Consider the following 18,792-nt stretch of genomic DNA (forward strand, 5'->3'; position numbering starts at 1 on the left):
GCCTCCCAAAGTGCTGGGATTACAAGCGTGAGCCATTGCGCCCAGCCTGCAGTTGTTTTTAAATGGATGTTTGATCATTTAATGTCACCTGCCCTGTGATCTGCCAGCCAACCTGCTCTTCACCCCCTCTTCCTCTATGGGCAGGTAATCATGACACTTGCTGTTGGCATAAAGTGGGTATCAAGGTAGTAAGTATTATCTTGCAGCACACCAGGGATTCTTTTAAAATAATTTTTTTTTTTTCCACTATTTACCAGATTGTGGAGTTATCCGAGGCATCATCTGGTTTGGCACACTGCCACGGATCATAGTTGGGTCAGGCAGAGGACCATCTAGAGTAAAAAAGAGAAACAAAGAAGTATCTTTGCACCATCTGCCCTTAAACAACCAAAAAAAAACTCACTGCACACACAAACCCCACAAAATATTTTTAATAATACCTTTGAAAATTAAGTATGAATCACACAAAATAAAGCTCTGAACTAGACAGAAACTTGAAGAAAATGTTATTTCTGGAATACAGAAAAATGTCTCCAAGAAGATTTGTTGGTATTCCTTTATAAGCCCGGGTGCTTTCAATGTTGATAGAAAAATAAGCTATTGAAGCCATTATAGGCCAGGCACAGTGGCTCACACCTGTAATCCTGGCACTTTGGGAGGCTGAGGTGGGTGGATCACTTAAGGTCAGGAGTTCAAAACCAGCCTAGCCAACATGGCGAAACCCCATCTCTACTAAAAATAGAAAAAAATTAGCCAGGAGTGTTGGTGGGCACCTGTAATCCCAGCTACTCAGGAGGCTGAGGCAGGAGAATCATATGAACCTGGGAGGCGGAAGGTGCAGTGAGCCAAGATCGCACCACTGCACTCCAGCCTGGGCTACAGAGCAAGACTCTGTCTCAAAAAAAAAAAAAAAAAAAAAAAAGAAAAAAAAAAAGTAAAGCTATTACAGCATTTAGTATGTTACTGTTTAACAAAGTCTGCCTCTGGTTGGCATGCAACAGAGTATCCCCATGGATAATAGCTATGAATGTCTAATGGTGGCCAAATCTGATCATGTACAATGTTTTTATGCACACAAACTGTGAACATTGATTTTAAATAATATGCACATTATACCACACTACATATCATGTACCTCTTAAATACAAAAATAGAAATAATTCTTAATAAAGTACAACATACATACATAAATCCTAAGGTCTTCTTCCTGGATTATCAGCACATGCTCTAGTGTAGCACTTTCAACATAGTGCACAGAGAAAATAATATTTTTACAGCACCCTGAGAAAGGACAGATGTCTGCAGTGACCTGGCTCCACCCTGGCCACACCCTTCGTCAAGGGCTGTGCACTCAAGCCTAAGGCATAGGAGAAGAAGACATGCTACTCTTCTAAGTAGATGTCTATTCCTTCAGACAAATTTCAACCTTTAGTAAATGAGCAAAACTGACAGAGGAAATGCTCAACATTTATATAAGCCTTTATCTATAACTCTGCAAGCTTTATAAAAAGTACATGCATAATCCATGCTCGTTACATAAAAATTGTGCAGTGGCACAATCATGGCTCACTGCAGCCTCCACCTCCTGGGCTCAAGTAATGTTTCTGCCTCATCCTCCTGAGTAGCTGGTACTACAAGGCACACGCCCCCATGTCTGGCTAACTTTTGTATTTTTTGTAGAGACGGAGTTTCTCCATGTTGCCCAGGCTGATCCTGAATTCCTGAGCTCAACTGATCTGCAGCCTTAGCCTCCCAAAGAGCTGGGATTACAGGCATGAGCCACCACCATGCTCGACCCCTTTTATGCTTCTTTTATTTTCTGTGTATCAGATTAAGGTAAAAATCTCATTCTACAAAATGTCAGATTTAGTACGAGCTAAAGGTCAACATATACTTAAGGCTGATACTCAGTTCCACTACCATTTATTCCTGCTTACATCAGTACCATACTGTTTATACTGACATTAGAATACAATTTAGTATCTCAGAGACTTTAGACTTGGCTCAAATTTCACCCAGAACTTGAGTAAATTCTCAAATTCACCCAGAAATTGAGTAAATTCAAAACCAAGTATCTCATGTATGTCCACCTTTTTTTTTTTTTTTGAGATGGAGTCTTGCTCTATTGCCCAGGGAGGAGTGCAGTGGCGCAATCTCAGTTCACTGCAAGCTCCACCTCCTGGGTTCACACCATTCTCCTGCCTCAGCCTCCTGAGTTGCCGGGACTACAGGTGCCCGCCACCACACTCGGCTAATTTTTTGTATTTTTAGTAGAGATAGGGTTTCACCATGTTAGCCAGGATGGTCTCCATCTCCTGACCTCATTATCCACCTGTCTCAGCCTCCCCAAAGTGCTGGGATTACAAGGCATGAGCCACCATACCTGGCCTGTCCACTTTATTTTATTTATTTTTGAGACGGAGTCTTGCTCTGTCACCCAGGCTGGAGTGCAGTGGCACAATCTTGGCTCACGGCAACCTCTGCCTCCTTGGTTCATGCCATTCTCCTGCCTCAGCCTCCCGAGTAGCAGGGACTACAGGCACTCGCCACTATGCCTGGCTAATTTTTTGTATTCTTTAGTAGAGACGGGGTTTCACTGTGTTAGCCAGGATGGTCTTGATCTCCTGACCTCGTGATCCACCCGCCTCGGCCTCCCAAAGTGCTGGGATTACAGGTGTGAGCCACCGCGCCTAGCCTTTTTTTTTTTTTTGAGACGGAGTCTTGCTCTGTTGCCCAGGCTGGAGTGCAGTGGCGCGATCTCCGCTCACTGCAAGCTTCACCTCCCGGGTTCACGCCATTCTACTGCCTCAGCCTCCCGAGTAGCTGGGACTATAGGCGCCCGCCACCATGCCCAGCTAATTTTTTTGTATTTTTAGTAGAGACGGGGTTTCACCAAGTTAGCCAGGATGGTCTCGATCTCCTGACCTCGTGATCCGCCCACCTCGGCCTCCCAAAGTGCTGGGATTACAGGCGTGAGCCACTGCGCCCGGCCTTTTTTTTTTTTTTTTTTTTAATCTTTAGTTACTACTCAAGTTTAAATCATGTACTGAAGCAGTCTCAACTCAAATTTTGACTTTTTCATTCCTCAAAATTTGTTCTCTAACAAACTACTCAAAAAATATGTGTTTTTCCTTACTATTGGGCAGCCTCCACATATGGTATTTCCTCAGCAATGTTGCTCCTGCCATCTTTTTACACATTAGAAAACAGTACCTGGCACACTTCAGTTAGCAAATGAGGCTGCTAAAGGCCAGTGGTAACCAATGGTTATTTACTTTACTACTTCAATGAATGAAAGAGATGAACTTCTTAGCCCACTTATAATCTACTGAGGGTATGAAGTTTACTACCTGCTGGCTCAGCTGGCACTTTCTGATAGGTCATGAGCATTTCCTAACTCAGTAAATGCAGGTTTTTCCTATCACAGCCTTGCTCACAGCATTTAAACAGCCTGTGTCATTCCTGAAAATGGTGTGCCTGCTCCATATTTCACTACTTTGATCCTACCAATAAGTCAAAGATTAAGACAATTTATCATAGTCTTGGCTATCTGGTTAATTCATCAGGTCAATAATGATGCTATAACCAGAAACGGAAGCTGTCAAAATGTAATTTTTTTTTTTTTTTTTTTTTGGAGACAGAGTCTCGCTCTGTCGCTGGGGCTGGAGTGCAGTGGCCGGATCTCAGCTCACTGCAAGCTCCGCCTCCCGGGTTCACGCCATTCTCCTGCCTCAGCCTCCCAAGTAGCTGGGAGTACAGGCGCCCGCCACCTCGCCCGGCTAGTTTTTTTGTAGTTTTAGTAGAGACGGGGTTTCACCATGTTAGCCAGGATGGTCTCAATCTTCTGACCTCGTGATCCGCCCGTCTCGGCCTCCCAAAGTGCTGGGATTACAGGCCTGAGCCACCGCGCCCAGCCCAAAATGTAATTTTAAATGATGCTTCCAGGCAGGGAGCGGTGGCTCATGCCTGTAATCCTAGTACTTCGGGAGACCAAGGTGGGCTGATCATTTGAGGCCAGGAGTTTGAGATCAGCCAGGCGAACAGGGCAAAACCCCATCTCTATGAAAAATAAAAAAATTAAGACAGGCGTGGTGGCACGTGCCTATAATCCTTGAACGTGCCTGAATCCTTGCTTGATTGAATCAAGCAATCCCAGGTTGCTTGAACCTGGAAGGCGGAAGCTGCAATGATCCAAGATCATACCACTGTACTCCAGTCTGGTTGACAGAGTGAGGCTCTTGTCTTTTTAAAAAACAAAAACAAAAACAAAAACCTCTTTCCCTAAGCGGCCTGAGGTAATCTGTGAAAATGGTTCGCTGTTCACTTGACCCAGAGAACCCCACGAAATCATGCAAATCAAGAGGTTCCAATCTTCGTGTTCACTTTAAGAACACTCGTGAAACTGCCCAGGCCATCAAGGGTATGCATATTCGAAAAGCCACGAAGTATCTGAAAGATGTCACTTTACAGAAACAGTGCGTACAATTCCGACCTTACAATGGTGGAGTTGGCAGATGTGCCCAGGCCAAGCAGTGGGGCTGGACATAAGGTCGGTGGCCCAAAAAGAGTGCTGAATTTTTGCTGCACATGCTTAAAAACGCAGAGAGTAATGCTGAACTTAAGGGTTTAGATGTAGATTCTCTGGTCATCGAGCATATCCAAGTGAACAAAGCACTTAAGATGCGCCAACGGACCTACAGAGCTCATGGTCGGATTAACCCATACATGAGCTTTCCCTGCCACACTGAGATGATCCTTACTGAAAAGGAATAGATTGTTCCTAAACCAGAAGAGGAGGTTGCCCAGAAGAAAAAGAGATCTGAGAAGAAACTGAAGAAACAAAAAATTATGGTAATGCAAGTAAATTCGGCATTAAAATAAATGTAATTAAAAGGAAAAAAAAAAGAAAAAAGAAAAGAAAGCGTTCCTAGCCTTAGAATATTTTTGGTCAAGAAGGAAGTGTGACAGTGTAATATGATATTATGTGTGTTACAGGGCTCCTGAACCTGGTCAGCCTACAAACATCTACTGGCTACTTACCACACAAGCCAGTCTCAGAGAAATCTGTGCATATCTGTAGGCTATCGCTTTCCAGGTGTCACTATTAGAGAAGTTTACACCTTGGGCTCTAAAAACATTGCCAGATTATCAAGGTATGTTAAGTACCATGCCCAGACATCTTAAATATACTTGTTCTGCTTCTGTTTTTACTAGTAGATGAGTTATTTTCTCTGCAAAGGCAAATAGTTATTTAAAAAACTCCAGAATAGTTACACAAGCTTATAGAAATTAATGACTCTGGATAGAAACTATTTTATTATCAATTTCTCTCAAATAGAAATATAACAAAAAACACTTACTAGAAGTCATTCCTGGTTGCGGCTGTCCCATGTTAGGCCCTGGATTCATGGAAACTGGAACCATGCCTGCAGCATTTGGTAGCATGTTCTGTTTCTGTAGTCTAGTCCTTCGTTTTTCTTCTAGTTCCTTCTGGATCTTATAGATTTTCTCAGCTAGAAGGTGGTAGTACTCCGCCTTTTGAATTGTTGAAGTAAAATAAGGGAGATGAGGAAAAAAGGAACTACCACCAGGTAACAGAATAAACTGAGAACAGATATTAGTTTCATTCTATATGGTGCCAATTTAGAAAGTTCAACTTACGTAGAGAAACTGAACTGCCATTAACAATAGTAAGTCGCTACTTCATTATATTCCAGTGAAGAGAGAACAGAGCTGTTAACAGCTCAGCACCACCCCCCTCCTGTTTTTGGGAGAGACAAGGTCTCCCTCTGTTACCAGTGGCACAACCATGAATCACTGTAGCTTGACTTCCAAGGCTCCGGTGATTCCCCCACCTTAGCCTTTTGAGTAGCTGGGACTACAGGCACGCGCCACCATGCCTGGCTAATTTTTTGTATTTTTTGTAGAGATGGGGTTTTGCTATGTTGCCCGGGCTGGTCTCCAACTCCTAGGCTCAAGGGATCCGCCCACCTCAGACTTCCAAACTGCTGGGATTACAGGCATCGAGCCACTGCACGCACTCAGCCACTTTTTAGGTTGACAGGACAATCAGATAAAGTGCCACATGAGTGCACTGCATTAGGAGGAAAAACACAAAATTCTTGATGACATACACTTAAGAAATTGCATTGTTATCCTAACTGTGCTTGGTGATAATAAGACAGGGTAGCTACAGCGTGTCCCCGTCTGAAGCACATGTACTACTTGTACATGCCAAAAAGGAATAAAATAACCACAACAGGCTCGATCTTGGCTATTAATAGAAAAAAAACTAGACACTCACTCGATTGTTTGCAGATTCATACATGTCCCCTTCGACTTTCCGAGCATATGCAACTAGGTTTTCCATCCGTCTGTCTTTTAAAGCAGCAGGATCCGGTGTAGGAAATATGGCTTGGACGCTGGAAAAAGAAAATCCTACCAGTGTAATAGCATGTCAGCTTTTTTTTTTTTTTTCCCTGAGACGGAGTCTCGCTCTTGTTGCCCAGGCTGGAGTGCAATGGCACGATCTCGGCTCACCACAACCTCCGTCTCCCAGGTTCAAGTGATTCTCCTGCCTCAGCCTCCCAAGTAGCTGGGATTACAGGCATGTGCTCCCATGCCCCACTAATTTTATACTTTTAATAGAGACGGGGTTTCTCCATGTTGGTCAGTCTGGTCTCAAACTCCCAACCTCAGATAATCTGCCCGCCTCGGCCTCCCAAAGTGCTGGGATTATATGTGTGAGCCACTGCGCCCGGCTAGCATGTCAGATTTTAATTAGACTTTTTCCAATTTTTATACACTGAACACATAGAGGAACACACACAGAAAAAGTGGCAAGGTGAGATACATTAAAATATAATACTTACTGAAATGAAATTGTCTTTCTGTGATAAACAAAAGAATTTTTGTCTGTATTTCCGAGCACAATATAAGAAACGACTCTATAAAAAATACTCTTTGGTCCCTGTTACTCTAGATGTAAAGCAAAATATTACAGTGGGCTACATACTAAAGACAGTGAGGAAAACAGGCCTTGTCATAGTATCAAGTAGCAGAAGCCTTCAGAGCTCCATCTACTCTTCTGTATTTATTACTTAGCTTACTGAAATAAAATTTATTAACCACTCTAAAATGTGAAGACATCAAAAACTTGAAGTGTTCTGAAAAAGGCTTATAAAAAACAAACAAAAAACCAAAAACCCGAAGTGGAGAGAGCAGAAATTCATAATGATTCTGTTAGATTCAGTTTTTCACTTTCATGCAATTCCCTAACAGAATGTTTTGCACTAGTATTTCTTATGACTAATAAATGTGCTCTTTGGGCATTAATTTTATTTGGATATCTCGTACTCAGTTGCATAGGACTTGAAGGAACCAGATAAAGAAGATATAAATGGAAGTCCAGAAGAATACCGAGTTGATAGAAAAGTTGAGCATATATAATAAACTTTTAATGTAAAGTCAAATGATCAATCCTAAATAATCATCTCTGTCCACTAAATAAAAGTTACTGAATAGTTTGTCACAAAATAAGAGATGGGTTATTCTTTATTAAAGGAATAATTTCATTAAACTTGTGAAGTTCTTTCCTTGTCAAATTCCATTACTTAGTGCTACCAATGAAGAACTCCTGGCTGAACGCAGTGGCTCACGCTTATAATCCCAGCACTCTGGGAGGTCGAGGTAGGCGGATCACCTGAGGTCAGGAGTTCGAGACCAGCCTGGTCAACACAGTAAAACCCCATCTCTACTAAAAATATAAAAATTAGCCAGTTGTGGTGGCATACACCTGTAACCCCAGCTACTTGGGAGGATGAGACAGGAGAATCGCTTGAACCCAGAAGACGGAGGTTGCAGTAAGCCAAGATCATGACACTGCACTCCAGCCTGGGTGACAGAGCAAGGCTCTGTCTCAAAAAAAAAAAAAAAAAATTCCTAAATGATTGGCAAGCATGGGTTCCTGGGAGAAAAAAAGAATTCCTAAATGAAACATATATAATTGGTAGTCTGGTGTAACTTAAAAACAAATTAAGACAAAATGATAAATAGTTCCTCAATCAATTAAAAAATATGGATACAGTAAAGGAGACCCTGCTATTAACTGGAAGTGAAATGAAAAGACTTCTCCAAGAAAAAATACTGCATGGTGTTTGAAGGGTAAACTCTGTAATCGGCGAGGTCCAAGCTCTACCTTTTTATGATGCTGAGCACATTTCATTACCTCGCTCTATATGTCTCCCTCTCCTTTATCTGACAAAAAAACTCTTTAGATTAAGATGGAGTTTGTAAGGGGAGAGTACCTGAAATATATCAACTTCTCAAAAAAATAAACTGCCATGTGCACATTTGGAGGATGAGAAGCCCAGAGAGACCAACTTACCAGATTCAACTTATCAACATAATAAAAGTTCTACCAGGACAGGCGCGGTGGCTCATTCCTGTAATCCTAGCACTTTGGGAAGCTGAGGCAGGTGTACCATTTGATGTCAGGAATTTGAAGTCAGCCTGACCAACATGGTGAAACCCCGTCTCTACTAAAAATACCAAAATTAGCCAGGTATGGTGGCGCATGCCTGTAGTCCCAGCTCCCTGGGCGGCTGAGGCAGGAGAATCGCTGGCACTCGGGAGGCGAAGTCTGCAGTGAGCCAAGATTGTGCCACTACACTCCAGCCTGGGCAACACAGTGAGACTCCGTCTCAAACAAAAAAACAAACAAAAAAAACCCGCTCCACCAGGAGTAACAGAAAAGGATGTTATCACTGCAATATTTTAATGAGCTGAGGCCTAGTTTTTCTCAGATATTTAAGTTTTGCAAAGGCAATAGCTAAAAACAATGTTTAATTAATGTATTATTTACTGGCACTAGACAGAATAGTTCACATACTGTTAAAGCTGAAAGACTACTATAGATGGTGAGAAAGGTTGAAAAGGAAAAAAGCAGCAGCAGTAAGAAATCCACAAGAGTAGAAGTATCGACATCAATGTCCATGCTACAGAAAAACTGCTAATATTCCTTTAGTGATTAAATGCCCAGGAGATTGAAAGCATGTTAACATAACATCTCTTTACGAATGAGAAATGTCCACAATCTTACTTACAGTTTGTGAACAAGATGATTTCGAAGATCCTGAGTAATATCTTCATGCCACTGTTTCCGAATTCCAGTAGTGGATGGTTGAGCTGCTGTTGGCATAGGACCCAGGGAGGGCACACTCGCATTTTCACTCATCATTGGGCTTCAAAAAGGGGTCACCAAATAGTTTTAGTTAAGAAAGGTAGGAGAAAGAAGACCTCATTTAATTCAAGCTGACACTTATTATTGTAATGGGATCAATATGCTATGTCACTTCTATTTGCATTTAGGAGTTAGGCAGGGAGAAGTGTGTGACTAGACTGATTTTAAAGTGTGCATGCTCACACCTGTGTGAGGGAAAGCTGTATTTCTTTGGAGGGCAGAATGACGTCCTAACACAAGATATCATAAGACTTAATTTTCTGGGTTTTGTTGGTTATATTTTCTTTTTCTTTTTCTTTTTTTTTTTTTTTTTGAGACAAAGTCTTGCTCTGTCACCCAGGCTGGAGTGCAATGGTGCAATCTTGGCTCACTGCAACCTCTACCTCCCACGTTCAGGCAATTCTCATGCCTCAGCCTCTTGAGTAGCTGGGATTACAGGCGTGCATCACCATGCCCAGCTAATCTTTTGTATTTTGTTTGTTTTTGAGGTGGAGTCTTGCTCTGTCGCCCAGGCTGGACTGTAGTGGCACAATCACAGATCACTGCAATCTCTGCCTCCTGGGTTCAAGCGATTCTCTTACCTCAGCCTCCCAAGTTGCTGGGATTACAAGGCACCCGCCACCACGTCTGGCTGATTTTGTATTTTAGTAGAGATGGGGTTTCATCATGTTGGTTAGGCTGGTCTCAAACTCCTGACCTCAAGTGATCCGCCTACCTGGGCCTCCCAAAGTGCTGAGATTACAGGTGTGAGCCACTGCACCCAGCCATTATTTTTTCTTGAGACGGAGTGTCACTCTGTTGCCCAGGCTGGAGGGCAGTGGTGTAATCTCAGCTAAATGCGACCTCCGCCTCTGGGGTTCAAGCGATTCTCCTGCCTCAGCCTCCTGTGTAGCTGGGATTACAGGTGGGCGCCACCATGCCCAGCTAATTTTCATATTTTTAGCACAGACAGGGTTTTGCCATGTTGCCCAGGCTGGTCTTGAGCTCCTAAGATCAAGCAATCTGTCTGCCTCAGCCTCCCAAAGTGCTGGGATTATAGGAGAGCTGCCATGCCCAGCCCACACTTAGTTTTCTAAGGCTTGTGTTATCGGACTAAACTGTCATTTTAACACAGCTCACCTCAGGGAATTATTTGGATGATGGACTAATTCTTTTTTTAAAATAATAATTATTATTTTTTGAGACACAGTCTCGCTGTTACCCAGTCTGGGGTGCAGTGGTGTAATCACGGCTCACTGGAGCCTTGACCTCCCAGCCTCAAGTGCTCCTCCCACCTCAGCCTCCTCAGTAGCTCGGAGTACAGATGCATACCACCACACCCAGCTAACTTCTTTCTGTTTTCTTGTAGAGAAGACGTCTTGACATATTTTTTATTTTTATTTTTTTTGAGACGGAGTCTCGCTCTGTCGCCCAGGCTGGAGTGCAGTGGCCGGATCTCGGCTCACTGCAAGCTCTGCCTCCCGGGTTCATGCCATTCTCCTGCCTCAGCCTCCTGAGTAGCTGGGACTACAGGCACCCGCCACCTCGCCCGGCTAGGTTTTGTATTTTTTTTAGTAGAGACAGGGTTTCACCGGGTTAGCCAGGATGGTCTCGATCTCCTGACCTCGTGATCCGCCCGTCTCGGCCTCCCAAAGTGCTGGGATTACAGGCTTGAGCCACCGCGCCCGGCCAAGAAGACGTCTTGACATATTGCTGAGGATGGTGTACTAACTCTTAACATCAGGATAAGGCCAACTGTTACGGAGCTGTAACCTTGCAACATCCTACTCTATTAGGGAAGGTGTAGGCTACACTAGATAATTAATACAATTTAGATTAAGGCTGTAGAAAGAAGAAAGAATAGGCCGGGCAGGGTGGCTCAAGTCTGCAATCCCAGCACTTTGGGAGGCTGAGGCGGACGGGGATCATGAGGTCAAGAGTTCAAGACCAGCCTGGCCAACATGGTGAAACCCCGTCTTTACTAAAAATACAAAAATTAGCTGGGCATGGTGGCATGTTCCTGTAATCCCAGCTACTCAGGAGGCTGAGGCAGGATAATTACTTTAACCGGGAACCAGGAGGCAGAGGTTGCGGTGACCCAAGATCGCACCACTGCACTCTAGCCTGGGCTACAGAGCGAAAAAAGAAAAGAATGGACTCAAACATCTGTCTGTATTCAAAGACATCCTCAAACTGAGGAAACTATGTTAAAAATTCAAACAATTAATTGTTAACCAGTATTTGTAATATGACTCAGGGTACAAACCATGGTTAAGACTTACTTTTGAGAATTTATGGCTGAATGCAACATTGAGTCAGAAAGAAGACTCGGCGTTTGAACTCCTACACCTCCATTTACTCCCATAGGACTAGCACCTAAGACAAAATGAAATAACAAAAGACAGAAATAAATACAACAGCCACCATACAATAAATACCATAAAGTTAAGACACAAATGACAAATCAAGAAAAAAATATCAGCAGCACATACAGTAAATAATTGACAATATAACTGGCAACACATATATAAAGGCTGATTTGAAGTACCCTTATAAGCAGGTAAGAAAAACATGAACCACCCAACAGTAAATTATAGAAATCTAAACATAAATAAATAAATAAATAAATAAATGCAAATGTGTCCGGGCGCAGAGGCTCACACCTGTAATCCCAGCACTTTGGGAAGCCAAGGTGGGCAGATCACGAGGTTAGGAGTTCGAGAACAGCCTGGCCTGGCCAACATGGTGAAACCCCCTCTCTGCTAAAAATACAAAAAAATAGCTGGGCGTGGTGGCAGGCACCTGTGATTCCAGCTACTTGGGAGGCTGAGGAAGGAGAATCACTTAAACCCAGGAGACAGAGGTTGCAGTAAGCCGAGACCGTGCCACTGCACTCTAGCCTGGGCAACAGAGCGAGAATCTGTCTCAAAAAAAAAAAAAAGCAAATTGTGCACAACAGCAATTATGGTTAAACTTAAAACATATTTTCATGTATGAAATTCTCAAAACTTTTAGAAGTTGATTTTCTAAATCCAAGTGTTGAGAATGATGTGTGGAAATACACATTTTCAACCAAAATGCACAGATGTATATAAACTGATAATCTCTTGGAAGAGCTATTTGGCAAGTGCTAACATAAAAACATTCTTGAATATATTCTTAGAATTTCCACTTTTGATGTCTTACAGTTATATATGTCTAGAAGGAGCAAAGAATTCTCAACCCAAAATTGTTTAGAGAATTTAACTATACATGCAAATGCTTCCATAAGCAACAAAAATTTATGTAAGCAGATAGGAGCCTAAGTACAGATCCTTAGAGAGAGGGACACAAAGCAGTGTACGGGTGAAAGAAAAACACATTTTATTGAATATTCCAACACTCCTTCAAAATGGCTTAAATAGCTCTAATGTGCATACATTACTTCTTCAATTAACACTTTTAATGAATATCCTTTCTTTTTGATTTTTTGAGATGGAGTCTTGCTCTGTCACCCAGGCTGGAGAGCAGTGGCACGATCTCCGCTTGCTGCCTGCTCCACCTCCCAGGTTCACGTCATTCTCATGCCTCAGCCTCCTCAGTAGCTGGGACTACAGGTGCCTGCCACCACGACTGGCTAATTTTTTGTATTTTTAGTAGAGACGGGGTTTGAACACATTAGCCAGGAGAGTCTCGATCTCTTGAGTTTGTGATCCACCCACCTCGGCCTCCCGAAGTAGATGCCGAGCGCAGTTGCTCACGCCTGTAATCCCAGCACTTTGGGAGGCCAAGCCGGACGGATCATAAGGTCAAGAGATCAAGACCATCCTGGCCAACATGGTGAAACCCTGTCTCTACTAAAAATACAAAAATTAGCTGGGAATGGCAGCACGCTCCTGTAGTCCCAGCTACTTGGGAGGCTGAGGTAGGAGAATCGCTTGAACCCTGGAGGCAGAGGTGGCAGTGAGCAGAGATCACGCCACTGCACTCCAGCCTGGCTATAGAGTGAGATTCCATCTCAAAAAAAAAAAAAAAGAGATGGGGGTTCTCACTATGTTGCCCAGGCTGGTCTCAAACTCCTATGCTCCTGTGTTGGCCTCCCAGTTGTTGGGATTACACGCATAAGCCATCAAACCTGGCTGTATATTCTACTGCTTTAAACACTAATAACAACTTAAATGACTGGAGAGATAAAACAACAAATGAACAAACAAGAAAGAAAAACTAAAGCATTCAAACCCATGTTGTTCAATGTAAAACAAAAACAAAACAAACAAACAAAAACACTAAAAACAACCAACAGCAACACTCACATCAAACCAAATTTTCATGTGGTTAAAAGACTTTTGATACACAGTTCTATTAATACACCCCTCAAGTTATTTTTAGTTAAAAACAAAACTTCCCACTAAAATGAAAATAACTGGCTCAATTTATAAACAATTTTTAAAGAGAGAAATGCTGTTGCCTTCCTTCATCATGCTCCCTAAAAGCTTAGGCTAAACTTTCCTTCACTGTTTTGTTTTCGAAACAAGATCTCACTCTGTCACCCAGGCTAAAGTACAGGCACACGATGATAACAGCATCCTGAAACTCCTGGGTTCAAGCAATCCTCCCACCCTGGCCTCCCAGTGATGGAATTACAGGCACGAGTCACTGCGCCTGGGCAGAATTTTCCTTCTAATATTATCAGGCTCGCTCTCTGAAATTTAATTGTTAGAAGTGGTCTTTTTCAAATAGAGTTGTGATGTCATTAATTATGTATGTGTTACTGTAAAAATCTTGTGTAAAACTACATTTGTAGATAAATTATTAATTTAACAATTTTTTTTTTTAGTGCAATGAAATAAAAAACTGATTACACTGTACATGAATCTGCTTATCTTAGTGCCTTCTGATGGTACATGACAGCTACACATTCTCTCCAAGGTCTCCAGGTCTAGTCTAGAGATTTTTGTTCACTAAGACAGTTATTACTACAAAGGTACTATTAACTGAAGAAATAAAAACAAAGGAAACTTGAGTGATCTTAAATCTAATTCTAAATAAGACACCAAGAAATGGGGGGAAAAATCCCCCAAAATTATCATTCAAATAATTCTGCATATATATAAAAGTACGTAGGCAAGATAATATAATGAGAGGAAAAGAGCTATTAATAGGAACTATACATAGAAGTTTGAAAAATAAAATGGAACTACCCAATTACAACAATGAAATTCCAGGCCACGGGAAGACATCAACCTAAGGTCAACATCCTAAAACTTAAGGAAAAAGGTAAGATGCATTCTGCATAACACGGAACGGGAGATAAAAAAAAGTAATGCTGGGCATGGTGGCTCATGCCTGTAATCCCAGCACTTTGGGAGGCTGAGGCGGGCGGACCATGAGGTCAGCAGTTCAAGACCTCCTGGTGAAACTCTCTCTCTACTAAAAGAAAATACAAAAAGGTGGTCCCAGCCACTCTTGGAGGCTGAGGCAGGAGAATCGCTTGAACCCCGGAGACGGAGGTTGCAGTGAGCTGAGATCGCGCCACTGCACTCCAGCCTGGGTGACAGAGTGAGATGCTGTCTCAGAAAGAAAAAGAAAGAAAAAGAAACAAAGAAAAAAAAGAAAGAAAGAAACAATGCTAATTCCAAGACAGAAGATATAAAACGAGGGGAAAATACGCTAGTCTCCAAGTCCAACTTTCCATTACCCCTGTACGTGTATTTTCAATACAGAAGAGGTAAAAGGAAGCCTGAAAAGGCAAGATTGCTCCTCATCCCTTTTCCTAGTCCTGCTTAAAAAACTCCTCACTCAATAATTATTTAACAAGTTAGCACTGATTGTCATGGAAGTAATGAAAAACACAAACTACTTTGGGAAGTTGAGGCTGGTGGATCACTTGAGCTCAAGAGTTCAAGACCAGACTGGACCACATGGCGAAACCCTGTCTACACAAAACATAAAAAATTAGCCAGGCGTGGTGGTGCACGTGTGTGGTCCCAACTACTTGGGAGGCTGAGGTAGGAGGCTTAAGCCCAGGAGGCAGAGGTTGCAGGCCAAGATCGCGTTACTGCATTCCAGCCTGGATGACAAAGCAAAACACACACACACACACACACACACACACACACACACACACACACACACGAGACCAATCTCAAACACACACACACGTTTCTAGTTATCAGACCCAGTTTCAAACACACACACGCACAGGGAGACCAATCTCAAACACACACATGTACGTTTCTAGTTATCCAAAATTTATCTAAGAGAACTTATCTAAGTCCGCGATTAGATAAAAAGAAAAACATCCTCTTTGAAAATATTGCTTTCAAGACTGAAATCAGAAAAAAAAAAAAAAAAAAAGAATAAAATCAATGGACCAAGTAATAAACAATAACAATAGGGCAGGAATGAAGAATCTGAGGAGTATTAAAGTAGAATCGGTGTGGTACAATGAACATTATTAGCACAACTGTCTAAAGCAGTCATGCCAGTGACTGCAAAATCTGACTTACAAACTTGAATACAAGAAGCTCCACGTCACTATCTATCTATCATTTTGGATCTTGAATTATTAAAAGTCAAAATCAAAATTGATGGGTCTAAAAATGTTTGCATTTCACTCTCATAACTTTCAGTTTCCGACAAAACAGTTGTTAAACAGTTTATGAAAACAGGTAGCATTAAAACTTCACTGCACAGTGGCTCAACATGTGCTTAAAAGCAGATCATTGGTTTGAAAATACTGTTATTACAGTAAAGAAAATATATAGCAAAGAAAAAGCAGAAGAAGAAAATATCCTGAAGATTAATTCAAAAACTAAAAATGGGAGCAACAGAACACAGCAGTGGAAAATAGGAAGAAAGTAAAAAATAGCAGTATGGGTTTGGCATCCCAAATACAAAAATCCAAAACTTTCTGAATGCCAACATGATATTCAAGGAGAATGCTCAAAGGAGCATTTTGATTTTTGGATTTGGGATTCTCAACTCAACCAGCAAATATAAACATTCCAAACTCCGAAAAAAATCTGAAGTACTCTGTTTTCAAGCATTTCAGAAAAGGGATACTCAATCTGTACTAAAAAACAATCTTAGAGGGCCAGGCATGGTGGTTCATGCCTGTCATCACAGCACTTTGGGAAGCCAAGGCGGGCAGATCACCTGAGGTCAGGAGTTCAAGACCAGCCTGGCCAACACGGAAAACCTTGTCTCTATCTAAAAACGAAAAAATAAAAAAAATTAGCCGTGTGTGGTAGAGGGCACCTGTAATCCCAGCTATTTGGAAGGCTGAGGCAGGAAGAATTGCTTGAACCCAGGAGGTGGAAGCTGCAGGGAGCCAAGGTCCGTGCCACTGCACTCTAGCCTGGGTGGCACAGCGAGACTCTGTCTCCGGGGGAGGGAAATAATCTTAGGCCAGGTGCGGTGGCTCACGCCTGTAATCCCAGCACTTTGGGAGGCCAAGGCAGGAGGATTGCTTGAGCCCAGAATTTTAAGACCAACCTGGACAAGACGACCCCGTCTCTACAATGCTGGATGTCTACCTACTCAAACAAAATAGCTTAGATATTTGAATTGCTTGACAGTAGAGGGATAGACACAGAAAAACGCTGTTTGATTTTATCATATGCAATTAGAGAAACATACATATTCCAAAATTAAGATACTAGAACAATTCTCCCAATTTTATCGTATGCAATCAGAGAAACATATATATCCCCAAATTAGGATACTGGAATATTACTCCCTCTTCCCTCTCAGTCATACAACAGGAAGTGAGGCAAACAAGTCACAAAAAAAGTATTGGAAAAGGCACACTATTCCTCCTGCCAGACATGAGGAAATCATTACCAACTACACTCATTTCTGTATGTTTCAACCCAAAATGCCTCAGGTCAAAACACAACAATTTCTGTTGTATAGTTTAAAACAGCAGAATAATTGAAGATCTCAATGTCCATCTGTAAGAGATTGTTGAGCCGGGCGCAGTGGCTCACGCCTGTAATCCCAGCACTTTCGGAGGCCCAGGCGGGCAGATCATGAGGTCAGATTGAGACCATCCTGGCCAACATGGTGAAAACCCTCTCTCTACTAAAAACACAAAAATTAGCTGGGTGTGGTGGTGTGCACCTGTAGTCCCAGCTACTCAGGAGGCTGAGGCAGAAGAATCACTTGAACCCAGAGGCAGAGGTTGCAGTGAGCAGAGATCGTGCCACTGCATTCCAGTCCACCTCAAAAAAAAAAAAAAAAAAAAGACATACTATACAACCATTTAAAATGACACATGGAGTACTGACTATGAAAGATGTCTACACAGTTTTTTTTTTTTTTTTTTTTTTGAGACGGCGTCTTGCTCTATCACCCAGGCTGGAGTGCAACGGCTCAATCTCAGCTCACTAAAACCTCTGCCTCCCAAGTTCAAGCCATTCTCCTGTCTCAGCCTCCCATATAGCTAGGATTACAGGCACGCACCACCACACCCTGTTAATTTTTGTATTTTTAGTAGAGACAGGGTTTCATAGTGTTGGTCAGGCTGGTCTCAAACTCCTGACCTTGTGATCCACCCACCTTAGCCTCCCAATGTGCTGGGATTACAGGCATGAGCCACCGTGCCCAGACTGTCTACACGATATTAATCAAAGTTTGTTGTGGAATAACATATGGGATCTCATTTCTGCAAATCTAAACTCACATAATGCAAAAAAGGATCAAGGAAGATACAAACCAGTGGCAGTTACCTCTTGCAGATGAACTGTAAGGGCCCTTTTACACTGTAATATTTAAAAAATTATTTCAAAAATTAATCATGTAACAGAAAAAACAAAAAGGAGCTAACGACCCTGCATTTATAGCTGTCATTTACTGACACAACCAATACTGTTACTAGGATGACACAAACTTACTCATGTTGCTCATGGGTCGCATGCCTTGGGGAGATTGCCCAGGCTGCTGATTCTGCTGGTTCTTTGCTTGCACCTGGGGTTGTGTCGGCATCTGATTTACTTGATAGGGTAGTCCGAGAGCTGCATAGGCTCTTTCTATAGAGCTGGGATCAATCTGACTAACAGTGCTTAGGGTGGGGGTAGACTGTTGACCCACCCCTAGAGAGCTAGGATTTCCAAGTCCAACAGGTGCTCCAGTCAAAATTGCTAGAGAAGACAAAAGATATGGTATTACAACATTAATGCTGGTGAGAAAAAAAAGACTAACATGTCTAATAAAACACACACACACACACACAAAATTATTGTTACGTGACTATGAAACATCTGAGTATGTGGATCGTCTTCCATTATTTCCTTGAAGAACTTTCTAGATGCAGAACTGATTCGTAAAGGGGGACCACTGGCATAAAAGACTTTTGATTCTGAATGCCCAATAGCCTTCCCAAAAGGCTTTATTAAAGTTCCTATCAAATGCTTTAGAGCCATTCAACTGCCAACACCCGGCAGCATCATTTCTGCCAACACGACAGGAGAGAAATGGTACCTTATTTCTCTCCTTAATAGTGAATTATATTGGGAGTTCCCTTCTCTCCTCCCGCCTCTGGTGAATTGTCTATTTTCTATTCCCAATTCTTGTTATAAAATTTAATTCCG

General features: G+C 42.2%; 1 protein-coding gene across 2 annotated transcripts in view; it reads right to left on the reverse strand.

The window, feature by feature from the left end:
- The window catches only part of EP300 (E1A binding protein p300), a 91,669-nt gene that overhangs the window by 32,646 nt on the left and 40,231 nt on the right, over positions 1-18,792 (reverse strand). The window contains exons 6-11 of one of the 2 annotated variants that reach the window (XM_007975891.3): positions 18,097-18,342; positions 11,503-11,596; positions 9,105-9,242; positions 6,305-6,422; positions 5,361-5,535; positions 255-332 (exon numbers count right to left, since the gene is read on the reverse strand). In XM_007975891.3, coding sequence (XP_007974082.1) covers positions 255-332; positions 5,361-5,535; positions 6,305-6,422; positions 9,105-9,242; positions 11,503-11,596; positions 18,097-18,342 — 849 coding nt within the window. The remainder of the gene's footprint in view (positions 1-254; positions 333-5,360; positions 5,536-6,304; positions 6,423-9,104; positions 9,243-11,502; positions 11,597-18,096; positions 18,343-18,792) is intronic. The other variant, XM_038007378.2, reaches the window with a different exon arrangement.

The sequence above is a fragment of the Chlorocebus sabaeus genome, chromosome 19, assembly GCF_047675955.1.
Source record: "Chlorocebus sabaeus isolate Y175 chromosome 19, mChlSab1.0.hap1, whole genome shotgun sequence".
Taxonomy (NCBI): domain Eukaryota; kingdom Metazoa; phylum Chordata; class Mammalia; order Primates; family Cercopithecidae; genus Chlorocebus; species Chlorocebus sabaeus.